General features: G+C 46.1%; 2 protein-coding genes and 1 long non-coding RNA gene across 3 annotated transcripts; 1 reads left to right on the plus strand and 2 right to left on the minus strand.

The window, feature by feature from the left end:
• Positions 1-2460: 2460 nt before the first annotated feature.
• On the minus strand, positions 2461-5863 carry ALG2 (ALG2 alpha-1,3/1,6-mannosyltransferase). Its single transcript, XM_080976917.1, has 2 exons — positions 5519-5863; positions 2461-3599 (listed from the first exon to the last, which is right to left on the minus strand). Exons 1-2 carry the CDS (start codon positions 5855-5857, stop codon positions 2697-2699), a joined length of 1242 nt encoding a protein of 413 aa, XP_080833043.1. The 5' UTR covers positions 5858-5863; the 3' UTR covers positions 2461-2696.
• A 241-nt stretch (positions 5864-6104) lies between these two features.
• On the plus strand, positions 6105-8671 carry SEC61B (SEC61 translocon subunit beta). The gene is made up of 4 exons (XM_080977179.1): positions 6105-6274; positions 6365-6462; positions 7011-7112; positions 8320-8671. The coding sequence occupies exons 1-4, from the start codon at positions 6272-6274 to the stop codon at positions 8405-8407; spliced, it is 291 nt and encodes a 96-aa protein (XP_080833305.1). The 5' UTR covers positions 6105-6271; the 3' UTR covers positions 8408-8671.
• A 10616-nt stretch (positions 8672-19287) lies between these two features.
• On the minus strand, positions 19288-26742 carry LOC308460669. The gene is made up of 4 exons (XR_013978706.1): positions 26660-26742; positions 26056-26093; positions 24599-25193; positions 19288-19641 (listed from the first exon to the last, which is right to left on the minus strand). It is a non-coding gene; the product is annotated as an uncharacterized lncRNA (long non-coding RNA).
• Positions 26743-27124: the final 382 nt, after the last annotated feature.

Consider the following 27124-nt stretch of genomic DNA (forward strand, 5'->3'; position numbering starts at 1 on the left):
AAGCCTGTCTGGCCACATAAGCAGCATTCACAGCTTGAACCTCACAAATGATGGTCTAGGGGTCACTGTACGTAGTTTGCAACCCCCGTATTTAAAACTGGTGACTTCAAACTGGAGACCAGCTTCAAGGAAGAGCAACGGGAATTATCAAAGGTATGAGAATGTTTAGTGTAGCCTGTAGAGCCATGCTATGCAGTTGTTCACAAGAAAATCTAGTCACACGCAAAAGCTTGTAGCTTTATGATTTCTTGAATGAGATGATTATATTTCACAAACATGTGACGCAAAAGTGGGAGAGGATTATTTAAAGGGTGTCACCACCCTAGGTGCACCTATAGACCTATAGCACACTGGAGGTATGTGGGCCTGCCAACAGAACATGATCTGTGCTTTCCTTCTGTATGCTCAACCATACTGGGACTTGCAAATAAATGCAAATATTGCAAAACACCATAGGCTGGTTGTGACCTCCTTCCAAAAGCAACTCAGGTCTACACCACTCAGAGAAGTGAGAACATGCCACTATTCCTCTACCACTGCTTACTGTTCTCAGGTATCTTGACATTTTAAAGGGACCCCTGACCATTAGGTCCAGTCATGACCAACTCTGGGGTCGCGGCGCTCATCTCGCTTTACTGGCCGAGGGAGCCAGCGTACAGCTTCCGGGTCATGTGGCCAGCAGGACTAAGCTGCTTCTGGCAAACTAGAGCAGCACACGGAAACACCGTTTACCTTCCCGCCGGAGTGGTACCTATTTATCTACTTGCACTTTGTGCTTTCGAACTGCTAGGTGGGCAGGAGCAGGGACCGAGCAACGGAGCTCAGCCAGCGGTCCTCATCTGAGGCCCTTCTTCAGGTACTCCTCACAAGGTTTCCATTTGTAGCATGCTCTCCCCAGAGAGGCCTGCCTGGCACCCTCATTACATATCTTTAGGCTCCAGATGAAAACATTCCTCTCCCAGGCCTTTGGCTTATTAAACAATCTATGGCCTTTTAAACTGTGTGTGTTTGGAGGGGGAGATTGTTGTTTTGTTCTTTATCAGACTATGCATTTTTATGTTTGTATACTGTAAACCACCCTGTGATCCTTAGATGGTATATAAATTTAAATAATAACAATAACAACAATAAATGCTAGGAGGCAGTGCTTCCCAACAGGAGAGGGGTCAGTGGCACCATTCACATAACAAAAACTACCAGAGATATAAAAAATGTCAAAACTAGGAGGTCCATGGCTTGACTTTTGAATAACAGGAGGTCTGCAGTACTTAGTTGGGAGCCACTGCTGTAAATGAAAAGCTCCTTTTCACCTACAGCAGGGATTCTCAAATTGTCACCCATGAGCATTATGTAAGTGTCCTGTGGCGTGTCTGTGGACTTGTGGTTGAAGGTTGCACCAGAGAAGCGGTTTAGTCCTGCTGGCCACATGACCCGGAAAGTGGTCTGCAGACAAATGCCGGCTCCCTTGGCCTGAAGTGAGATGAGCGCCACACCCCCCAGTCGCCATTGACTAGATGTAACCATCCAGGGGTCCTTTACTTTTACCTGCACCACATTCATTGTATTAACTTTAATTGCATTTTTATTGCTTCTTTTACTTCTTAAATTGTATCTTATTGTATTAAAAATTGAATTTTATGGAATTTAGATTGTTATACAATATATAAGAAATAAAAGCAGTGTTATACAATTAAAAACCATACAGCATTTAGCGGTGCATTAACAATTCCTACAAGCAGGAAACAACTTTTATGTGGCCTGCAATAACCCTCCCTCAGCAATTTTTAAGTTGTCACTGAAGAGGGAGGAATTGAATACTGACCTCCAGTATTTTCCCTTCTCCTAGGGCAGTTTTCAAATTTCCTAGACTGACATTTGTCAATGGAATCCTATGCACTGCAGATTTGAGAGGTGCAGCGTCAACTAACATAGGCCACTTACTAGCGCATATCTAACATGCAATGCATGTTCCAGTAGATCAGTAATGGCAGACAAGCTACATCATGCATTCTCACATTGAGGAAAACCTCAGGTATTTTCTGGGAAGCTTTGTATTTTTTAGGAACAGAATGAAAACCACTGATCTGGGGTATCTGTAACTTCCATGATTGTGGAGGTAAACTGATTTGGGGTCATTTATAGAGTTTTGAGGCAACACAATGGATAAAGCAATGTTTCATGATTAAGCTCCAATTGTTGGAATAGGGGTCACAAAATGAATTATCAGTTTGCCTATTGCTTTTAAAGGTTTTTTATGTTGTTTTGAGAGGAAATTGTATATACTGTAAATAGTTTTACCAATAAATGAAATGGAATGAGCCTTGGCTTGCTTATCTAAAACACGTGGAACTACTTCAGTAATCATAAGTGTCATGGGCACCTATTGATTCTTCCATGCAACAAACCATGTCACTTTCAAGACTGGCCTCTTGAAATAATGAATGATAGCATAAACAAGACTGATTTTTTAATCTTCATTTTATTATTTTGCAGCACATAGTGCAAGACAAAGTATAAAAAATATCAAGAGACAAGTTCACTATCAGAGTAGTTTGTTATATGCCAGATTCAGTCTAAAGTGGTGGTCCAACACAAGAGTCAGAAGAATCACATTAATAATCTTTTGGGATGTTAGTCCATGGGTGTAATAGAAAACCCAGCATTAAAAAACCAATGTCACATTATGGAGCTTGATTTTATTGTGCTAAGCTATGAACGTATTGATACAGCTTTTCAGTGAATGCTTCCAGTGAAAACTTTTCTAGAACTCTAGTTCTCCCAGCAGCTCCCATTGTCTTCTTCATAGCAGGGTCTTTCACAAATTTCTCCATGGCTTCTGAAAACTGGGTTGGAAGAGGATCACACAAGAAACCTGTCTTATTGTTTACAACTGATTCCAAAGGTCCCCCTGAATTTACTGCGATGACTGGGCATCTCATGTACATAGCTTCTAAAGGAACTATGCCAAAGTGTTCGTTGCTTGGTGTATACAGCACACACGTGCAGTTACTAAGAAGAGCTATCTTCTGTGCATCAGAGAAAGATCTTAAGAATGTGATCTGCTCATCAATGCGAAGCTTGGCAGCAACTGCTTTCAATTCTTCATAATAGTCCACATTTTCTTGAACTGCTTCATCATAACCACCAGCCAAAACCAAGTGAACATCCTTCCACTCCTGAGCATCAAGTTTACCCCGAAGGTCATGCAAAGCTTCTAATGCCAATACTAGATTCTTCTTCCTTTCATACCTATTGATGGAAAGAAACAAGAATCTCTTCCTGTTGGGAACTATGTTAGCTACATCTTCAGGAATAACCGTATCAAACACGTTGACATTCAAAGAAGGGTACAAGACATCTGGATTTATGTGAGATAAGGATTTGAAGGTTTCTTTGAAAACACCGGCTGTGAAAAAGCTGTTGACAAGAATACAGTCTGCCATGCCAGTAGTATACTCTTCCAACCAGTCCAGTGGAGCTCTGTAGATACGTTTAAGAAACGATTCCCTCTTGGTCAGAAGCTGATCAGGAAAGTGACAGTAAAACAAAATCTTCTTACGGATGCGGGCAAGACGGAGAAATGGAATGCATGCAGATACCTAGAAAAACAAAGAAATACGCCTAAGAAAGGAAACTGCTATACTGAATAACAGTGCCTCTTATGCTTGCCCAATTGTTACGTTTAGCTGTGTTTTATCTTGAACAACCCAAAGGAATGTTCTCTACACTAGATGTTTAATCAGCAGTGTCGCATAATCCAGAATGTCTAGTGTCAAATGGTGTTACCAACCTGTGGCATAATGCATTTGTTCCTAGTATTCCTTTTCATCTCTTCTCAGAGGTAAGAAAATATGACTTTGCTGCAAATTGCAGCTGAAGAAAGCAGCTGGAATGCAAGAAGCCTGGCTTAGTGTGTGTGTAATGTTTTAGGTGCTTTCCTTCCCTTGTTTGGAAAAGGAGTGAATGAGATGATAGTGGCCAGGGACCCTTCAGGGTGTTCCTTCCGTCTGGGCTGGTGGGACAGCAGCATGCATGTGTTTTTTTAGCACACTTTCCTGTGAGAAGGCCCCATTACCATCAATGGGCACTTATTAAATTGTGTACCACCCTTCATCCAAAGATCCCAGGCCGGTTCACGATAGCAAATGACAAAATGACAATACAAAATACATAATAAAACAAAAACCAAGGCTTATGCAGTGGCCCACTCATGAGGCAGGGTCCACAGAGGCAGAAGATGTTCCTTTCCCTCTCATTCCTGATGCAGTGCTTTCCTCACTCCTTCTTCCCTGACCGGGGGGGGGGCGTGGGGGGAGCGCAGAGATTTCCTAATTCGCCTCAGAAAAATGATAGCTCAGTTGGTAGACCACGAGACTCTCAATCTCAAGGTTGTGGGTTCAAGCCCCAAGTCAGGCAAAAGATTCCTGCATTGCAGGGGGTTGTACTAGGCAGAGGTGGCCAACTCCCAAGAGACTGCGATCTACTCAGAGTTAAAGACTCAGGTAGGTAGCTGTGTTGGTCTGATGCAGTCGAAATATATATAAAAAATTGTGCAGTAGCACCTTAGAGACCAACTAAGTTTGTTCTCGGTATAAGCTTTCGTGTGCATGCACACTTCTTCAGATACACTGAAAAAGAAGAGTTAAAGACTGGCAGTATCTACCCCCTTTTTTGGGGTTCTGGGCAAAAAATGTTTAGCTTTTTTTAGAGGAGCCAAACTTGTTGAGCTTCTTTGGGGGGAGCCAGTGATCTACCACAGATGTCCGTGATCTACTGGGAGATCATGATCTACCTGTTGGTCACGCCTGTACTGGAGAACTCTTGTGGTCCCTTCCAAATCTACAATCAAGGCCAGATTTAGGTTTGATGAGGCCCTAAGCTACTGAAGGTAATGGGACCCCTTATATGTGATATTTGAGGGAGCAGGCTAGCAGGTGGGGCCCATTACTTACCGTATTTTTTGCTCTATAAGATTCACTTTTTCCCTCCTAAAAAGTAAGGGGAAATGTGTGTGCGTCTTATGGAGCGAATGCAGGCTGCGCAGCTATCCCAGAAGCCAGAACAGCAAGAGGGATCGCTGCTTTCGCTGCACAGCGATCCCTCTTGCTGTTCTGGCTTCTGGGATTCAGAATATTTTTCTTCTTCTTTTCCTCTTCCAAAAACTAGGTGCGTCTTGTGGTCTGGTGCGTCTTATAGAGCGAAAAATACAGTACATCATAGGAGCCTACACAGCACAAAACACTGTTGCTGTACGTAGGTTTTATTTTATTTGTTTTTAATCTTATATTTTGGAAATGTACATCCAGTTTTCTCCCCTTTAAATGTTTTTGGGGGGACCCAAGACAGTGGGGCCCTAAACTACAGCTTGTTTGGCTTATGCGTAAATCCGGCCCTGTCTACCCTCCTGTGATCCTATGGCACGTCTTGGGCCGGCTCTTCTGAGTGTATACCGGATCCAGGAATGGTGGGGCCGGGCCCCCCAAGGGGCATCTAGTCCGACCCCGCCCCCCGCCCTCACCTGGTCGCAGACGAAGACGTCGACCTCCTCCCCGCTGAGCAGCAGGAGGCTGAGGGCCAGGCAGGCCATGCGGAGGGCGGCGCAGAGCGCGTGGCCCCTTCCCAGGACGCTCCGGGGCAGCCAGCCGCCCGCCGTGCGCACGTCCAGCCCGCGCGTCTCCGAGAAGCAGCGCGCCGGGTCGTAGCGGGGCGTCCACACCTGCACGCGGCAGCCCCGCGACGCCAGCGCCACCGCCGCGTCCACCACCAGCCGCTCCGCGCCGCCCAGGCCCAGGTCCGGGTGCAGGAAGGCCACCGACGGGCCCCGCGCCTCAGCGCGGCCCTCAGCCCGGCCCGCCATGGCCGCCCCTCTGCGCACGCGCCGGCCGCGCCAGGAGGGCCACGTCGGCCTCCGGCGGAGGGGTGGCCGCAGCGGCGCCTGTCCCCTCGCGGGGGTGCTGACTCTCGGCCGTCCTCGCAGCGCGGGGGAAAAGGCGGCGGCGCGGGGCAGGAAGGCGAAGAAGCCCGAGCCTGCTCGGCGGGGAGGTAGCGCTGCCCCCGCTGGTGGGGAAAAGGAAGAGGTTCGAGCCAGGCGCTGTGCAGGGCAGCCGTATGCTAGGGGTCCTTCTTCCTCAGGCGCTGGCGGCGAGGCCCCCTCTCTCGTCGCCTGAGGAGGAGGAGGAGGAGGAGGGAGAAGCCGCCGCCACGACGACGGAGGCGACGCTCGCCGGCTGAGGGAGTTTGTGAGAAGCAGACGGAGCCGCCCTTCTTCGCCATGGTGAGAGCGGCGGAGAAGCGGAGGGGGGAGTGGGGGGTTCCGCTGCCTCCGGGGCTCCTGACCGTGTTCTTCTCTTCTCTCTCCCCGCAGCCCGGCCCCAATCCCAGCGCCACCAACGTGGGCGCCTCCGGCCGCTCGCCCAGCAAAGCCGTCGCCTCGCGGGCCCCGGGATCCACCGTCAGGCAGAGGTAGGCCGGGAGGGCCGCCCGGAGCAGGAACCATGACGTGTCGTCATTATTATTATTATTATTGCTATTAAGGTTGTTGTGGGACTAATAACGGTGTTGTTTACTGAATTTGTTAGCCGCTTTCCCTTGCCCGGGGGGACGGCAGCCAAACCCCGCTTAAGGGATTCAAGGGAAACCCCCAGAGGCGCAACGGAAGCGCCCAGGAAGTTTGAGGCTTACCCCAAAACCTGCTGCTTATTGTTGTCATTAATATTATTAAATGTAGTGGTCACTTTCCCCCTCAGCCTCACAAAAGCCCTCCTTCCTGTCTGGAGTTAGTTGAATTCCTTCACTAGCGGGTGGGGGGTTTCCCGTTTTTATCAAGTTTTTAAAAAAACCTTTAAACTTTTAAAACATGCATATATACAGCTGAAAGGATGATTGTGGTTATCAAGCAAATATTAGACATTGTGTTTAGCTAATTACAGTCACACGCAAGCCTCTTGTTGGGAGAACCTGTCATATTTGGTTACTGTTGCTGCATTTCTGTTACCGGTTTTCTTTTTTAGGAAAAGTGCTAGCTGTGGAACAAGGAGTGCAGGCCGTACAACTTCTGCAGGCACTGGAGGGATGTGGAGATTTTATACAGAGGATTCCCCTGGCCTCAAAGTGTAAGTGAAAATATTAAAATATAGCAGTTCTTTAAGAAAATCATTCCTGTGTTCTCCCCAATCTATAGCTTATTGTGAAGCAATTGGATGCATACTATCATTCTTTGTAGTTACATGGAGGAAGAACAATTTTTGTAGTTGACAAAATGTTGGTTTTGAATTTTTTAAAATCAAATTATCTTATGTGGTGTGCATGCATATAAACATGTGTGCGCGCCTTAATTTACTAAGTCAAATAACACTATGCTCTTGGGTATTTGATGTATACTATACTTAGCAGGCCTGATTAGATATTATGCTGTTTAACTACCCATTGGAGTAACGTGAAGCTTTTATGGTTCCCAAACCTTGTAGGTGAAATAATTACTTGAGGTTCAAGAATTCTCTTCCATTTGTAAATTTGCAGTTGCTTTTGGGCATGGCAATGGTTAATTAAGACTTAAAAGGCATTTTTCTTCTTCTTCTGTTAGTTACTTGATCTTCTGTTAATGCAAATCTTTTAGTCAATAAATGCTATTTTTTAAATCCTTTATTAAAATTCCATTTGATAACTTTTTAATTGGGTTGGATATGGGTATCTCACAGTATCTTTAAATACTGTTTATCGTCCACTAATGGTGTTAAGATGCACATGAAATAGCACCAGTGTTTTCCTTGATTTCTGCTCCTCCAGAAGCTAAGTTGTATAGGGCCAAAACAATTCTATGTGTAAAAACAGTCTTCTGTCCTTCCCTTTTGTAACCTACCAATCTCCTCATATTTGAATGGATCTTGAGACCTGATATGGTATATTTCTGCACAAGTTTTATTTAGTTGTTCTTGCACTAAGCTGGGATTTTACTTTGTGGAATTTGCAAACAGAGAACCAAACAAAGGTGATACAAATGGTGCAGTGTTCATCGTAGGAACCCTCCATTTAGTTAATCTTGTGTTGATAGATATATCCTTCATGACTTGGTCTAATCTTTTCTTGAAGTAATCTAAGCACAGCCACTACTGCATTTTGTGGTATTGAACTCTAAAAACATTATGATTTTTAAAAACATTGTTTGCTTGTTTAAAACTGCTTTTGTTAGCTTCCTTTGTACTGGATAGAAAGGTAGGGTAACCATTTTGTTAAATAGCATGTGATTATATAGTTTTAGCTAAAAGCTAATCTATACCTATTGCAGTGGATAATAAATACATCCCCTTCCTTTATTTTCAGTGGTCCTGTTCCAGTTCTCGTTATGAGTCTCCTCTTTATTGCATCTGTATTCATGTTGCACATCTGGGGCAAATACACTCGGTCATAGACTTCAGTATATCCCACCTGCCAACTTGAAAATGACGATTTGGACCAAAAGTATGGTAGCTTTCAGAGTTTACTTGGAGTAAAGTCATTTGAGCTGTTTCTCTAGATAAAACTCTTGATTTTTTCCTTAATTGGTTTTGCTGTTGAATGGACTCTTAAACTTTCTCTTAAGAAGGGTTTTTGATTCCTTTCTGTCAAAGTTTATTGCTATTTCCTATGTATACTTTAAAGTGCAAATTATTTCATTAAAATTTGTCTACATAAATTAACTGCTTTTTTGGTCTTTCCCTCTAAATGTAATTTTGGTGGCAATTAAAAAACACACAAAAAGCCAGAAACATGTTTCCAAAGTTTCATATAATATATACATTTGAATGAATAAAGAAAAAAAGTGTGCTACAAGAAACTACATTGCAGCAGAAGACTTGGCAAAGGCCATCAAGAAAGATAAACTCATGAAACACCCGGGATGGCCTTATAGGCACATTTTACAAGAAATTGGTTGATGTTCCCACATCTGCTATGTCTTTTTAATCACCTTAAACTGTGGTCCAATTCCCCAGTCGTGGAAAGAGTACTGTGTTCGAGTTCTTCTAAAGCCTGGAAAGAATCCTGGATCCCTTATAGACTGCTCTTGCTGATTGGCCAGGATGCCAAAATCTCTAGCATCCTGGCTGATAGGTTAGCTCCTGTATGAGGAGCGCTGGTGAATTAAGACCAGACATGATTTGTGCAGAATCACCATATAACATATCTCATAAGGTACCTCTTTAGTAATTCACTATGTTAAACAATCACGTCAAACACCTTTCGAAGAATTAACATCATAACACCTTTAAAAGAAAGTTACAAGAAGGAGATTCTGACAAAACAGCAGAAAGAACTTTATGACAGACACTAAGAGCTGTTCAGCAGTGGGATGGTCTCCCTCGGAAGGTGGTTTTTAAACAGGTTGGATGGCCATCTGCCAGGGATTCTTTAACTCTGATTCCTGCATTGCAAGGAGTTGCAGTAGCTGACACTTTTAATGGACTGAAAATTCTGCACATGCATCTTGAACCTGTGCATCTTAACATGGAGAAATGCACTATTTCTTGCTTTGTATGCAGAAAACATGAAACAAGGGAGTGCAAGTCACATCTGCATCTCCTGTCAGCACTTGTTTGTAACTTCCAAAGCCGACCCAAGTAACACAGATATACCCAAATTGTAGTCAAAATAAAAAAATCCTTCCAGTAGCACCTTTGAGACCAACTAAGTTAGTTCTTGGTATGAGCTTTCGTGTGCAAGCACACTTCTTCAGATACACTGAAACAGAAGTTGCCAGATCCTTCTATATATATCTGTAACCAAATTGTAGTGTGAGCTGCCAATATTCAGAAAACTGAGCTGGGTAAATGACTGATCCAATAGCATATAAAAATATGCTTTGGCTGTAATCTCAGTAATACTGACTTGTAAGGCCAGTCAGTGTTTATATAGCTATTTAAAATATACCACCTCTTCATAACAAATTTCAGGGCTGTGTACAGCTCAAGAGGTACAAACACACCACAAATTATCCTCATATTGGAGATGAGGAGAAGAGGGTTGAGGAGGCTGAAATGGAGTTATCTACGGTAGGTACGAGAAGTTCAGCTTCAGTGCTTAATACCAGGTGATAATCCTAAAATGAAAGTGTTTGGTATGCCCAGGCTGGGAAGCTATGAAGTGCTCCTGAATGGCTTGTGGATTTCTAGACATTGGATGCTCTTGGCTGGCGGGGGGGGGGGGGGACGGGACGGGACGGGACTGAAAGTTGTTATTTATTTAAATCGAGTCATGATTGTAAGGGGAAATGTCAAAATAAGATTGTGTGTCCTAAAAGTCAGAAATGGTAAAACATTTGGAATCTCCAGATTTATTATTTTAAATATGTGACTTGTACACAGTTGCGTGCAGTTTCTTAATGTTTTGGCTTGGCAGTAGTTTGTGATCAGCCCAGTTGGCTGGAAGACAGCTGGGGAGAAGAAATTTGTCACAATTCCCAACATGTTAATTGCTGTACTTTCCAATTACCTTAACAAAAATATGCAAATTTGGAGTGGCACATCAGTTAATAATAAGCTTCCAAAGTGCCCTTTTGTGCTATACCAAGTTCTCGCCTTCTGATCTTGGAAGCAGAAATTACCGTATTTTTTGCACCATAACACTCACTTTTTTCCTCCTAGAAAGTAAGGGGAAATGTCTGTACGTGTTATGGAGGGAATGCCTACGGGTGGCATGCCTACGGATTTTCCTCCTCTAAAAACTACATGCGTGTTATGGTCGGGTGCGTGTTATAGAGCGAAAAATACGGTATATCAACTGGAAAAAGAGATTTCCTCACAGTTGGTTAAAAAAAAATCAAATAACCCAACATGTTCCAGGGGGAATTCCATGGTTTTTTGTTATTTTAAAAAAAGCAAAATTAGCCTGACTTAGTTGAGAGTGTTTTTTCACTAACAGCAAGTTGTTTTTTTACCTGTGGAAACGGGGTAGGGGGCAAGTGAAAAGGGGCTGGAACTACCCTTCCTCTGCTCAGAATTGCAACCAGTTCAGGTCAAGCCTTGGCTCTTTTGCTAAGAGCAGGAAATAAAAACAGAACTCTGTGAACTCACCAGGATCCTCAGACTGCAGCTCTTTGAGTTCCTCCCACTTCTCCTGACCTGGCCATCGATTCCAGGACACCTCCACTGGACTCCGGAAAACAGCCTGAATTGCTTACATTTCATCTATTGCCTGCTAAAATAAAAATTAGGCACAACACGTAGGCTAATAACTGTTAAATCATATGTAATAGAATAATGGTATCATTCAAAAGGTAGGAATACATTATATACAATGTAACAGACTAGTGGCACTTTTAGTTTATGTCATTTTTAATATTCTAAATTCACGTTTGGAATTCCATGTTCAAAACTGAAATGGTAGATTTTTGTGTGCTTTGTGAATATTCTTAAATATAATTGCAACTCTCAGTGAGGAGCCTCCATCAACTGTTTAGTGTGAGCTTGGGCCTGACTTCCATTTTGCATACTAATTACTGGTACTAATTGCCAATAATCCCTCTTGCCAACTGAGCCCTCATAGCTGTTCCCTAGGTTTCTGGAGTTGGGAGCTGAGGGGTCAGGGCTGGGCATGCCCATGTATTGGAGTCATTCCTGTCCTTCCATTTCCAAATCAAACACTGAACTTGCCATGCTGCAGAGAGTTGGACGCAGTGACTTTCAGGTCCAACTTCTGACACTTCTGTGATTCCGACTAAGAGGCATTTCTTCACCAGCTGGCTGTCTCTTAGGGGGCCAATCTGTTGATCATGTGATTTCCAATTGTTTTCCCTTATGCAAAAGACAGATGTAGATTCACAGAGAGGAGAGAGAGAGAGAGTAAAAAATGGAAGAAAGATAGCCCTTTTTTTGGCTGCTTAAACTGCATGATTTAAATGCTAGCAGCCAAGCAAAGCTGTTACTTTTCTAGTCCAAGCACAAAGCCAGGAATAAAACAGTACCCCCAATTCCTTTCAGGGATTCCTCCTCTTCCTCCATCATGTAAGTCAACAAGCTAAATATTAGAATTAAGAGTAACAAGGGTTATTCCATGCAGCATACCAAATGCCCTCAATGGGCTTGCCCCCTGTCTTGTGTATGGTATGCTTAAAAGAGTTCCACTTCTGTCTTTGCCACTTGCATCCGTTGCCCTCTGCAGTCATAAAGCCTTTTCTACAAAGCTGAGGGTCTTCTCACACATTGTCTTGAGGTATTCACCTAATAGGTAAAGGTAAAGGCACCCCTGCCCGTACGGGCCAGTTTTGCCAGACTAGGGTTGTGCGCTCATCTCACTCCATAGGCCGGGAGCCAGCGCAGTCCGCAGACACTTCCGGGTCACGTGGCCAGCGTGACAAGCTGCATCTGGCGAGCCAGCGCAACACACAGAACGCCGTTTACCTTCCCGCTGGTAAGCGGTCCCTATTTATCTACTTGCACCCGGGGGTGCTTTCGAACTGGGACCGAACGACGGGAGCGCACCCTGCCGCAGGGATTCGAACCGCCAACCATGCGATCGGCAAGTCCTAGGCGCTGAGGTTTTACCCACAGCGCCACCCGCGTCCCAAGTCTATTCACCTAATAGACTTGCCTTTAAAAAAACGTTTCCAACAGGCACCAAAAACAGTACAGTGAAGTTGCCAATGGGCAGGAAGTTCCAGTGTATAGATGCTGCCACACGGAAGAAAGTATTACTCACAGGTTTGGAATGAATAATATGTGGCACTTGTGGTGACATGTGGCGCTCTCTCTGTGCTCCATCTTCAGGAGAGGCTGTGAAAGTGTTAGGCTGCTGTCTGGAAATCGTGACCACAATAAACTGAGACTGAATGGAGGTGTTGTGGATGGGAAGAAACATATTCTAAGTTTTGGGAGGGGTTTATAGGTTGTATACTGATGTATCATTATATATGCATGTATCAAAGTAGTTTACAGCGATAAAACCATACAATAAGACCATTAAAAAGTTTAAAACAGTTCTGACTTGTCACTGAACTTTCACGTGGCTAGGAGTGTTTGTGCCCAGCTTGGTCTGGTTCACCAGCCATGGCCATTCCAGGACCAAGATGGCTTAGCCTCAGTTGCCCATGCTGTGGTGACATCCCTCCTGGACTACTGCAATGCGCTGTATGTAAGGTTGCCCTTGAAGGTGGTATGGAGTCTGTAGCTTCTGCAGAATGTGACTGCGAGTTTGGATATAATACAGTGGTACCTCGGGTTAAGTACTTAATTCGTTCCGGAGGTCCGTTCTTAACCTGAAACTGTTCTTAACTTGAAGCACCACTTTAGCTAATGGGGCCTCCTGCTGCTGCGCCGCCAGAGCATGATTTCTGTTCTCACCCTGAAGGTACTAACCCGAGGTACTATTTCTGGGTTATTGGAGTCTGTAACCTGAAGCGTATGTAACCCGAAGCATATGTAACCTGAGGTACCACTGTAATAGGATCATTTGTCAGTGGTCCTGAAAGTGCTCTATTGGCTGCCGGTGAGCTACTGGGCTCAACTCAAGGTTAGTACTAGAGGATGGCTTGGGAGCCAAGCACCTGAGGGAGTGCCTTCCCCACAAGCAACCCTCTCACATCCTGCAGTTGTCAGAGGAGACCCTGTAGGCAATGCTGCAGCTGGACGCTGCCCAGGTGTGTCTCCCTCCTGATTAGGTTTCATGTTCATCAGATCAATTGGTTGCTGAGAGATACTGATCCTGGTAACCTTCAAACCACCAGCTGTGAATGCAGGCAGCATGTAGTTTGGCCTTAGGTAAAGGTAAAGGGACCCCTGACAGTGAAGTCCAGTCGCGAATGACTCTGGGGTTGCGGTGCTCATCTCGCTTTACAGGCCGAGAGAGCTGGCGTTTGTCCGCTCCGCAGACAATTTTTCTGGGTCATATGGCCAGCACATGACTAAGCCGCTTCTGGTGCAATGGAACACCGACACCAGAACAGAAACACCGTTTACCTTCCTGCCAGAGTGGTACCTATTAATCTACTTGCACTTTTTGGCGTGCTTTTGAACTGCTAGGTTGGCAGGAGCTGGGACCGAGCAATGGGAGCTCACTCCATCGTGCGAACCGCCAACCTTTTGATCGGCAAGCCCAAGGCTCAGTGGTTTAGAGCACAGCACCACCCACGTCCCTTAGCTAGGCAACTAGGTCCCTTCACAGCCTAGGACCCTCGTACCTATGGGACCACCTCTCCTGGTATGCCCCACGGAGGACCTTAAGGTCCATAAATAGCAACACCCTTGAGGTCCCGGGCCCTAAGGAAGTTAGATTAGCCTCAACCAGAGCCAGGGCCTTCTCAGCTGTGGCTCCGGCCTGGTGGAACGCTCTGTCTCATGAGACCAGGGCCCTGCGGGATCTGATTTCTTTCCACAGGGCCTGTAAGAAAGAGTTGTTCCGCTTGGCCTTTGGCTTGGAGTCAATTTGATTCCCTCCCCCTCTTTCTTTTTCCTTTCTCCTCCTGTGAAGAGGCTGCATCCTAATTTTTTAATGTTCTATTTTAATCTTTTTTAAATTGTATTTTAATCAACTTGTTTTTACTATTGGTTGTTAGCCGCCCTGAGCCCGGTCTTGACTGGGAAGGGCGGGGTATAAATAACAAATTATTATTATTATTAGCTCTACACAGATCACACGATGACATTCCTGTTGATACCACTGATGCTTGAAAGGAAAACTGGAAACCAGCCTGATTTGATAAAGAGTTTTTCTAAAATATTGGTATTTCACTGGTAGGTCAAGATCTGTAACCAGATCATCATAACGTGACGGAAAATATTCATATGGCCAGTGCCAGAACCATACTTTGACAGCAAGTGTAGAGAGTAGGAATAATGAATGGACTGAAAAGGGGTGGGGGTAGGGAGTCAGAGGGCAGGTTTATATAAGATACTACATCTAAGATGAAATGTGGGTCCATTTTGTAGGTTGGGCTTGAAGGTGTTCCTGAGTCTGGAATAGTAGGTGGCCAGTAAGTCAGTGTAAATGAAGGAATGGAAAGCTGGTTTCATACTCAGGGCCACTCTGGAAGCATTTCACAAGCAGAAGCCCCACAGCTAATTTGCATGCTTTAGTTACATACGTAATTAAGAAGTACAGCAATTAGCGTGATGGGAAGTCTGACAAGTCCCTTTCACCAGCTGAGGCATCTAGCTGGCTAGGATAGCTGAAAACCTCAGCGTTTGCCAGTTAAAATTTTCTCCTAAAGCATGCTGAACCATGACGCTGAAGGGCTTGAGCTATTCTCCCATTTTAAACCCATTCTTGTGATGAAGGCTGATCCCCAAAATCCCAGTAGAAGAGGATTCCTGCAATGGAACATATTTAAAAGCTGTAACTGGTTCCATGAGTACCAGATCTTCTTATATGGCTGAAATCTTTCAGCGCTGCCTAGCACTAAGGAAAATGGTGGAACCCTGAGGTAAGACTCTGGTTGCTCTTCTGCTCTTCTGCCCTGGGTGTAACTAAATCTCTTTCTTCGCTTTCCCCTGCCATTGTTTCCAGTGGGAGGAGAAATTAATTAATTAATTTGTATACCACCTGTTAAGTTGTGGGTGAACATATCAAACGACACAGCAATTCTTCAAACAGCTCTTATTTATTCAGAGGCCAGAACAGAACTGAGCTGAAGGGCTCAGTCAGCCTGCTTATATAGAGCTCTAGTACAACGTTACTGTAGCAACTTTCTAAAACTATCCAATCACTGAACGTCGCTTTCGATCCTTCATTGGCATAACTATCTACAGTGTCCCCCTGCTGGCCCAGGGTGAGAAGTTCAGTACATAACACCACCCTTCATCCAAAGATCTCAGGGCAGTTCACAGCATAAAAATACAAGATAACGCAAAATACATAATTAAAACAAGGACCCAAATAAAAAGTGTGTTTAAATGATGATGATGATGATGAAGAAGAAGAAGAAGAAGCTGAAAATGGGAAGGAAGACACAGTATTCCTCTGCCCTTATTTCTGCCCAGCTGGCTCAAGTGCTGATGAACCATCTCTGTGTTTTGCCTCACACACCAACCTAAGTGTCCATTGTGAAGAAATGTCAAGGCTGGTGGCTGGGAGGGAGGCAGGCAGGTTGAAGGAGAAACATTTGAGACCAAACAGATGACAGCTCTAGTGCACATTGACAGTGCTTTTAAAAACGCATCCCTCAAAGGCAAATTTGGGTCAGTGATTCACGAGGGCCAAGCCCCTGGTAAGCCATGACAATTGGAATGCATGGGAAAAACTGATTCTTTTTAAGTCAACCAAATCTTGACAATCTACGGATGATGCTTCATGAGCTGCCACAGAGGTTTCTCCCTTTTAGTGGCTTTAAATTCACTGCTTGCACAGTGCAATGTGATGTGCCTTAAACATACCACCAAAGAATGTGAGAAACGGTCACAGGCACTCCCCGTCATCCATTCTAAGCAATGGTGCAGAAATAAGGCTGTAACTTGGTGCTGTGGGAAAATCGGGCTGGTACATGTGTCTAATCATGCTCTGCCCCATGAACTTTCTTGCTAGCATTCTATATCTCCATTTGATCAATTTCCACTAGAAATTCCACTTTCTTAGGGTTTGACTTCTGCTGGCAGCTGTAACTTCATGCAAAGTGTTTGTCACAGAAGCCACAGATAGCAACCACAAAGGGGCATGGAAACTATATGAAAAGATCAACTTCTCACACGCTCAGAGAACTCTCTCACCGGTACTCTTATTCTGGGTGATTAGGACTGCTTGATGCAAGACGACTTTCCCTCCGTCAGCATCACCATAAGAATGATTTTTCACCAAAGCCTTCCTTTACTGTAGATCTGCCCTCTGAAAACCACCTCTGTGCCTAAGAGTGGTCAGAAAAATAAAAGAAATTGTAGTGTGATATATATAATTCTTTGGAGATTCCCTGTACACTTCTATATATATAATAAATGCTGGTTCAGGGATTGTTACAGCTTGTAACAAGCTTGGGTGTTTGCTGCAATAGGGGACATTGCTTTACAAAGAACATATTACAATTGGCCTAAGAGTGAGTGGTAGGTTTTTGTACACTTCTTTCAACATCACAAAAAGGCATGGACATTTTGATATTATGCAAATTATCTAAAGTCAATGATTTACTGAAAAGCAGATGAAAATATTTAATTGGCTTACAGGCATAAGATGTGGTAATATTACGTTGAGGCAATTTTTTTTACAATCAATGGGAAACAACGGCATAGTTTTAATTGAACACAATTTTGCGGCATTTAATCTAATGAGACATTATTAGTGGTCAATTATAATTATTTGCATGATACATTATTAGTGGTCAATTACAATTTTTAAAAAATACTTTTTATATCTTACATGATCGTCTGTACCCTATGATACGTTTGGCTTATGTGGATTCCCAGCGTTTCTCCAGTTGACAGGTTGTGCTGCAGAATTGCAGCCGAAGGGATTCAAAACAGAATTGGAAACAAATGCCACCTCTCATCTTGGAGCAGCTTAAAGCCGCAAAGCAGTTGAGCCAAAATGTATGGATCCAAGAGGCCCTCCCGTTTAAATGGCTTGTCAGATACAGATGAAATCTGTATTTATTTCTCTTTCACGCACATACCTTCCAATCTCTTTATTAAGTAGGTGCCCTCCAAATTCAGCTGAAGACCAGCATCTGTCATTTGATGTCATCTGCAGATGGAGCAACCGTGTCCTGCACAGAGTACAGCTGTCCATCTCTGGCACCCAGGTGATGAATTGTTCACTGCAAGCCAAGCTGTTTGGTGCTGCAGGTGGGCCCCGTGTGAGTAAACGGGAATGATGTACCATAGTTATGCATAGAGATACTGAAATCATTCTCACAATGAGTTTATATAAATTAAAAAATCTTCACATTCAATGAGCCTGTTTCTTGAGGTGTCTGTACTGGAGCACTACACTTTGATAATGAGAGGCTTGCCAGGAGTCGCAGGACCCAATGCAGAGTTAAGCATTTTTAAGCCCTCTAATATCAGGTCTCTGGTTCAAATCACACCTCAGTCTTGAGCTCCCTAGGCAGCCCCCAGCAAAACACAATTGTTCAGCCTCAGCCCCCAATTTGTAGTATGGCATCATAATACTGACCTCCTTTGCAGGGACGTTGTAAGGATTATTGACATATGGGCTGCGCGGTTAACGTTCCATTGCCAACTATGATTACTTTTGTTAATTTTGTTCAGTTTAGTTTGGTGGAAGCGAGAAGTGGCAACTTTATGACCCCATTTAAGCATATTAGTGGGATTCCAAGCTCTCATTCCCTATTCTATACCTGATGGCCACTATAGGGCCTACCCGTAATGATCGTGGCAGCAGTGGCTTTAAGTTGTAAGTAACAGGAAATAATAAAGCTAAGAATATTCCACGTGTTGGAAGCAAATGAGGATTGTTGGCCTTATTTTTAAAGGTTGTAAATTCAATTCCTTCTGACCTTTTTGTTAAACAAGTTAAATAGTTTGCTGCTTCTTTCTTCTGGGCACTAATTAATTCTTGTGTTAATTTTCAATTGGAGCAAGCAAGTGACAGTGTACTTTATTAAGCTTTGCAGGTTAAAGGTGTATTTAATAGGAGTGTGCAGCAAGCACCAGATTCGCCTTGTTTTTGCAGCGTTTGGAAACAGCCCCATCTGTTTCAGCTCTGCTCTGTCACTCAGATTCAATTTTTTTATTCAGGTTCAGATCTGATCTGTTAAATCTGAAGCTTCCCCCTCCTTTTTCACATAGATGGATGGATTAAATTTGCAGGCAAAGGGCACCCTCTCCGCCCAAAAAGGGGAATTAAAGTTGTCAAATTTCAGGTGGATAAACCCCAGGAGGAGTCGTGCACAGAATCCTCAAACTTTTTTTTAAAAGAAGAATTATATTATTATAATTTGCCATGTTTCCACATATGAAGTCTAGAGATAATTGGGGTAGAATGATGCCATCAGTTTTTGGGTTAACTTTATAGTTCCTACCAATGCCAGGCAATTTTAAATTTCTGTGGTTGAAGTAGAATAGATTTAAGCAGTTGGACTCTCCAAAGTGCTCGGGTTTGGTTGGATGTTGCCCCTGATGTGAAATGTTTCTGAGACATTCAGAATGGAGAAATGATTTCAATACATGCCTTCCTATATAGGAACTGCAGCACTCGGTCAATTCTTAGAGTAGTCAGTTTAAAGCATATTTATTTACTTGTTTAGAAATTATTTTGTTATTAAATATATAACAAACAAGACTAACAGAATATTCCAACGATTCAACAATTTCTTTTGTTGAATTCTTAAATCATTTTTATTAATTAAAAATCAATCTTCAGTTTAATTTGGTGAGGTTTAATTTTTAAAAAATACAAGTACAAAATATGCAGGAGATTAACTTCTAGAAGCATTTCCCCCTTGTGTAATACTCAGGCAGGAATGCTTCTTCTAAGAACCATCTAAGACAGTGTCTGACATTACACCGGCATGCATCATCTAAAATCAGGATACTTCAGAACTACTGATTTTATTCGTTTCCAGATTTAATTGGTTAACCAATGAATCAATTAATTAACTCCTTTATATGACTGGCTGACTTAGAATAAACAATTAAGAAGCATGGCTGTTTGCCCTTGTGGTCGGTCCACTAGCCAATGAGAATGGCTGATAATTTGCCTGAGATATACAAGACTGATAATCTCCAGGCTCTTTGGGAAACTGAAATATACTCAGAGTCGCAAAGTGATTTCATGCTCTTTATTCAGCTCATAGTGGTGAGGAGGAATGAATAAATGTCCCCTCACAGTATCTGCTTTATATACATTATTTACACAATGGGCTGCACATGATTGGCTAATTCTGGAATTCTACTGTAAGCCAATCAGGTTGTGGATTCACTTCTATCTGGAGCAGGATTGGGTGGTTCCTGCCAACCAATCATACTGCTGCATTGTTCTAGGACCAATCAGACTGCTGCATTCTGAATCCTATTGTTCTAGGACCAATCAGACTGCTGCCTTTTGGATCCTATTGTTCTAGGACCAATCAGACTGCTACAGTTTGGATCCTATTCAACTCCGTACATAACACCCCTCCCCTCTAAGTTCCAGTCCTGCCCGGGAGGTCGCATTCATAGTCCTCAAGGTATGCCGGCGGCCTACGTGTGCGTTGTGGCCTGGGGTGTTCCCTGGTCCGGGCTCCGGGTTCTGGCTCGTGTTCCAAGGATGCTGGCTGTGATGCGGCTGTTTGGTCTGGTGCAACCGGCTCGCTCAGTCGTGGTTCTGGTTCCGGTGTCCTTTCGGCCTCACGGGTCCTCTCTGTATTTACTGATTCTGCCTCTCCTGCTGGCCCCTCCTGCTCTATGGGCCTCACTGCCCCGCTGTTCCCTTGGGACTCCTCTGACCTGTCCTCCTCCTGGTTTTCTCCCGGGAATCGTCGCCGTATCTGGTCGCAGTGGCGGCGCCAGCATTGCCCCCCATCCGTTAGCACCTCGTACGACACGGGGCCAGTGACCCTGGTGATTGTGGCGGGTACCCATGCTGGGCCTGCCCCAAAATTCTTTGCGTACACTGGGTCCTGGGCCTCGAAGGTCCGGGGGTTCCTGCCTTCCCCCACCACTACCTCATCCTGAGCTCTATCGGGGTGAAGGCGGTCCAATCTGATTGCAAGGCGCCGACCCATTAGTAGTTCAGCGGGGCTCCGGCCAGTCGTTGAGCTGGGGGTGCTGTGCTGTGCTAGAAGGAATGTGGCAAGGCGGTACTCCCAGTCCCCTTGCGTCATGCGGCGAAGGGTGTCCTTGGTGGTCCGCACCATGCGTTCTGCTTGGCCATTGGTGGCAGGGTGGAACGGCGCCGAACGGATGTGGCGGATGGCGTTCTGCGCTGTGAAGGTTTGGAATTCTCCTGACGTAAATGCAGTCCCGTTGTCTGAGACGAGAGTGTCAGGGAGCCCGTGGGTTGCAAACAGCCTGCGTAGTACCCGGATGGCTGCGGACGTGGAAGTGGACGGTACCAGTGCGACTTCCAGCCATTTGGTGTAGGAGTCCACCACTATGAAGAATGTTTTCCCCTGAAAGGGGCCAGCGAAATCCACATGCAGGCGTGACCATGGTGCTCGGGCGGACTCCCAGGACTGGACTGGGGCCCTTGGGGGATCTGGGCGGGATTCTTGGCAGGCCTGGCAGTGTTTGACCCAGGCCTCTATCTCTCCATCGATCCCCGGCCACCACACATAACTCCTGGCAAGGGCCTTCATTCTTACTACCCCTGGATGTGTCTCGTGTAGGGCTGTGAGGACCCTTTTGCAGAGGGGCTGGGGAACAACGACTCTGCTTCCCCATAACAGGCACCCCTTGTGGGCCGACAGTTCATGTTTGCGGGTTGTGTAGCCGGCGAATTCTGGCCCGGGGCTGCTGCTGGGCCATCCCCTCCACACCCAGTCCAGGACCCGGGAGATGACCCTATCTTTCTTGGAATGGTGTGCAACTTCTTGTGCCTGAATGGGGCGGTCGGGAAGCAGCTCCAGGCTCATAACCTCTTGTGCAGGTGCTGGGTCAGGGCCTGTTTCCGGTAGTGGTAGCCTGCTGAGGGCGTCCGCATGGCCCATCGCCTTCCCAGGTCGGTGAATCAGTGCATACTGGTAGCTGGCAAGGAAAATTGACCACCTGAGGACGCGAGGAGACAGCACTTGGGGGGTCTGCTTTTCGGGGGCAAACAAGCCAAGCAACGGCTTGTGGTCAGTCACCACGGTGAAGGGCCGCCTGTACAAGAAATCATGGAATTTTTTTACTCCCTTTACGATTGCCAGACCCTCCTTGTCGATTTGCGAGTAGTTCCGCTCGGTTGTGTTGAGTGTCTGGGAAAAGTACGCCACCGGTACCTCTCTTCCATCCGGGAGTTGGTGCCCCAGGACAGCTCCAATGCCATAGGGTGAGGCGTCGCATGCTAGCACCACCGGCAGCCTCTCGTCGAAGTGTGCCAAGACCGAGTTTGAGACAAGCAAGTCCTTGACTGCCTGGAATGCGGCCTCCTGGCGCTGGCCCCACACCCAAGGGGCCCGCTTGTCCAGGAGTCTGTGTAGGGGCTCCGCTACCGCCGCCTTGTGGGGAAGGAAGGAATGGTAAAAGTTCAATAGTCCCAAGAAGGCCTGAAGTTCAGTCTTGCTCTTGGGCGCTGGGGCATCACAAATGGCCCGTACCTTGTCCCCAGTCGGGTGGACCCCTTCTGCGTCCACCATAAATCCCAGAAAGTCCACCTGAGGCACTCCTAGTAGACATTTTTCCCGCTTCACCTTGAGACCCGCCGTCTGGAAACGGTGCAGAACGGTGCGGAGGCGGTCCTCAAACTCCTCTGGTGTGGGGGCGGCAATCAACACATCATCGAAGAAGGGGGTGACGCCAGGAATCCCTTTAAGGAGAGAGTCCATTATATTCTGGAATATGCCTGGTGCCACGCTGACACCGAATTGCAGCCGCTTTACCCTGAACGCTCCTCTGTGCGTCACAATCGTCTGTGCCTCTGCTGTGGCCTCATCTACTGGCAGCTGTTGATATGCTTGGGCCAAGTCCAGCTTGCCAAAAATTTTCGACCCAGCCAGGGTGGCAAGGACATGGCTGACCACTGGCACTGGGTATGCGTGGGCCGTGAGGGCCTTGTTTATGGTACATTTGTAGTCTGCGCAGATGCGGACCGAACCATTAGGCTTGACGGGTGTGACGATTGGGGTTTCCCAGGGAGCATTAGGCACCGGCTCCAGCACTCCTTGCTCTACGAGTCGGTCCAATTCCTCGTCTATACGGGGTTTCAAGGCGAACGGGACCCGGCGGGCCTTGAGCCTGACCGGTCGTACTGCGGGGTCAAGCTGTAGCGCAATGGGGGGGCCCGTATACTGTCCCAATTTCCCATCGAAAACCCCTGGAAATTCCTTGCATATGGCGTCCACGTCCACTTGTAAGCTAGTGTGGTTCACCCCGGTGACAGCTAGCCCCAGTGGTCCAAACCATGCCAATCCCAGTAAGCTAATGTAGGGGCCCTTGACCACAAGCAAGTCCAGTTGCCGCGTCCGCCCTCGGTATTGCACCCTGAAGGTCCCCACCCCCATTGTGGGGACCTTACGTTTCTGGAAGTCCCGGAGGGTGAATGGGGCCGGCCTGAGTTTGGGACCCCCAGTGGGACACAGTTTCCTTAAGGTCCTTGCCGAGATTATGGATAGAGTTGAACCCGTGTCAAGCTCCATGCGGCATGGGGCCCCCTCTATCTGTACCTCTACATAAATTTTCTCTACGTTGGGGTGGGGCAACTGGTATACCTGGAAGTCCGTGAGCTCCGTCGAGTTGCCTTGGTGCGTTGGGCCCCGGGACCTGGGGCTCTTGGATTGGTCATCTGATGCCTGGTGTCAGGTGGGCCGAGCCCGACACACCCGGGCGATGTGTCCCGATTTTCTGCACTGCCTGCACTCTGCGTTGCGGAAACGGCAGGTCCTCCTCTCGTGACTCTCCCCGCAGCTTGCGCAGTTCCCTCCTTCTCGTCGAGGCAGCTGTGGTCTGTGCGCTGCTTGAGTGCGCTGCTGTACTCGGTGCACCTCCTCCCTGTCGGATCCTGAGTCGTCGGTGAGGTCTTCATGGTGGACCCTCGGTTGGGATGGCAGGCTCGGCCGTGCCTCTTGGGTCGACCTCTCGGCAGCTTCTGTTGCCAGGGCCTCCTCCAGAGCGACCTGGAACGTTAGGTCCTTCTTAGCGTAGAGGCGCCGTTGCAGCTTCTCATCCTTCAGGCCACCGACGAGGCGGTCACGAAGCATGTTCTCCAGCTCTGAGAAGTTGCAGAACCGGGCGGCTTGGCGGAGAGAGGTCACAAACCCAGTTATGGTTTCCCCAGGGGCTTGCCGCTTTGCGTAGAAGGCATTTCGACGAGCCACCACTGAGGGCTGCGGCGAAAAGTGCCCCTTCAGCTGTTCCATTATTGTTTTGTATGGAACAGTAGCGACGTCTTCAGGCGCAAGGAGAGCCCGGGCGATTTCAAACGTCTCCTCTCCGCAGACGCTGAAGAATATCGCCCTCTTCTTGGCGTCTTCTTCGTCGGTGACCCCTTTGGCTTCTAGGAGGAAGGTGAAACGGGAGGCGTACGCTTCCCAGTCTCCAGATGCTGGGTTGAATGGCGAGAAGCTGCTGTTGGCTGCCATTCTGAGTTCCTTGTGCCCCGGAGCTGAAGCCTGGATACACGGTGCGAGGCAGCGGTGCGGCAGTTGGCGGTGCTGCGGTGCTGTGTGTGGCAGTCAGCTCAGCGGGATCCCACCTTCGTCGCCAGTGAAATATACTCAGAGTCGCAAAGTGATTTCATGCTCTTTATTCAGCTCATAGTGGTGAGGAGGAATGAACGAATGTCCCCTCACAGTATCTGCTTTATATACATTATTTACACAATGGGCTGCACATGATTGGCTAATTCTGGAATTCTACTGTAAGCCAATCAGGTTGTGGATTCACTTCTATCTGGAGCAGGATTGGGTGGTTCCTGCCAACCAATCATACTGCTGCATTGTTCTAGGACCAATCAGACTGCTGCATTCTGAATCCTATTGTTCTAGGACCAATCAGACTGCTGCCTTTTGGATCCTATTGTTCTAGGACCAATCAGACTGCTACAGTTTTGATCCTATTCAACTCAGTACATAACAGAAACCAATATTTAAACAGGTTTCACAATTTAAGCCAAACACCCCCACTCCATGTTTCTCTATGAAATTCAAGAACGGAGAAGGTGGCCTAGATTTTTCTGGGGAAGTATAGTTGGAATACAACACGCATACCAGGCAATGTGTGTTGCCATGTGACATGGTCATTATCCCGTCTGATAAACAAAGGGGAGAGAGGTGCTGAGTAGTAAATGGGTGTGCTTGAAGAATGTGCCCTCGCAGCCCTGAAGCCAGTCATCTGAGGAGATCACTTGCTACGAAGCATCTAACCCAACCTGTATTACATTTGTGCTGCAGCAGGGATTTCTTTTTCCATCGACCTCCTGATTGTACGAGGGGACTCCAAAACTCGCATGTGAGCAGCAACTGTTTGTCCTCCTCCAAGTACATTGTGGAAGGGAGCCAGCAGAGAGTCTCTTACTGTCCATGCCTGCTGTTCTGTACTGATTAGGAATTGGATAGCAGCTCTATGAATGTGATGCTGCCCAGCTTCCAGAAGTCATGTGAGACGGGGCATCAGGAAACGGGAGCTGACGGTCACATCACAGCCACTCCGAGAAGAAATAGCCGTCTAAAAAAAGAAAGGCATGACTGGTGCTCTGGCCCTGAAGCACCCTGGCCCTGGGCTGCTCAGGCTGGGATTAGAAGTCACACAGCCATAAAGATGCCACTTCGACAGGCAATGCCCATACGTTATGTGTGTGGTGACAGGTCCTACGTTTTCTACCACTTACAGCAGGGGTCAGTAAACTTCTTCAGCAGGGGGCCGGTCCACTGTCCCTCAGACCTTGTGGGGGGCCAAACTATATTTTTTTGGGGGAAATGAACGAATTCCTATGCCCCACAAATAACCCAGAGATGCATTTTAAATAAAAGAACACATTCTACTCATGTAAAAACACACTGATTCCCGGACCGTCCACGGGCCGGATTGAGAAGGCGACTGGGCCAGATCCGGCCCCTGGGCCTTAGTTTGCCTACCCATGTCTTACAGCAGGGGTCAGCAAACTTTTTCAGCAGGGCCCTGTCCCTCAGACCTCGTGGGGGGCCAGACTATATTTTGAGAGAGAAAATGAACAAATTCCTATGCCACACAAATAACCCAGAGATGCATTTTCAATAAAAGCACACATTCTACTCATGTAAAAACACACTGATTCCCGGACCGTCCACGGGCCGGATTGAGAAGGCGACTGGGCCAGATCCGGCCCCTGGGCCTTAGTTTGCCTACCCATGACTTATAGCTTAGCCCATGCAACAGCAGCCTCTGCCCCCCTCCCCAAAAAAACCGCCCATAAAGGATGTTGCAACAAACAGCGCCCAGGATCTGAACTGGAACAGAACGGAACTGGAACTGGAGCAGAAATTATTTGCTGTTGCACCATTTTTCAGCTCAATGATCATTAACCCATGTTTTGTGTATGTATACTCACCAGTCACCTTCCTCGTTTTTCCTTTCAAAAAGTAGCATCTAGTACGAATTAAAGGAACATTCTCTTTAAAACCCTTATTCCCATATTTATCAAACAAATTCCAGTTCTCAAAATAACTTTTCAGCATGTCTCCTCTCCCTTTCCCTCCTTGGAAATGAATTAGTTGACATAACTATATTTAGGGCATTTCCCATTCTTATTAACATTTAACGGGGGGAGGGGTGTTATTTGGAGACTTCAGAAGGAAAAAAAGGGTTAGACATTTACTTTTATCTCCTGTGTAAACTAACAACAGGAATTTTCTTCAGGGCAATTTACAGATTCTATAAATATACCAAAAAGGAGGCTCTCCAATAAACAAGAGCTTTAGTTCAGGAATCATCTTCCCTATATCTCATAGGTTTCGATGCTGGCTAAAATATTGCATTTAACAAGCTGACACCTAATAACATTTTCCAAATGTCATCAGTGTCTTAGAACATATCACTTCAAATCGCATTTTAAAATGGAAGTTGAAAAATAATGAAATTTAAATCCTTAAAACTTTGCTCCTTTATGAAGTGGCCTCAAGCTTTGTTTTAAGTGGGCATGTTTTGTGTCGTACTAGGATCCAGAAGAGCTGGATTCAAATTCCTTCTCAGCCATGAAGCTCTCTGTGTGACCTTGGGCCACTCGCTGCCTCTCAACGTGCTTGTTGTCAAGACAGAATGGATGGGGGGGGGGATGGGACATGAATGCCGCCTGGAGTTCTTTGGAAGAATGTTGGGGTATAAATATCATCATCATCATCATCATCATCAAAGGCAGCTTTGGTCTCTGTGTTTTCCTGGCATCGCATAGCAACTCTGCCAATGGCTACAGAGAGCTTGCAAGCGGAGGGATAGAACCCAAACTGTGTTTACCTCAGATTTTTTATGAGGGTAAATTGGCAATATGAGTTTTTTAAAAATCATATGTTTTAGTTTGGCACCCCATTAATATGACTACAATTCTGGTACAGTGGTACCTCGGGTTACATACGCTTCAGGTTACATACGCTTCAGGTTACAGACTCCGCTAACCCAGAAAT

This window comes from Podarcis pityusensis (genome assembly GCF_964106645.2).
Source record: "Podarcis pityusensis genome assembly, chromosome: 13".
Classification (NCBI taxonomy): Eukaryota; Metazoa; Chordata; class Lepidosauria; order Squamata; family Lacertidae; genus Podarcis; species Podarcis pityusensis.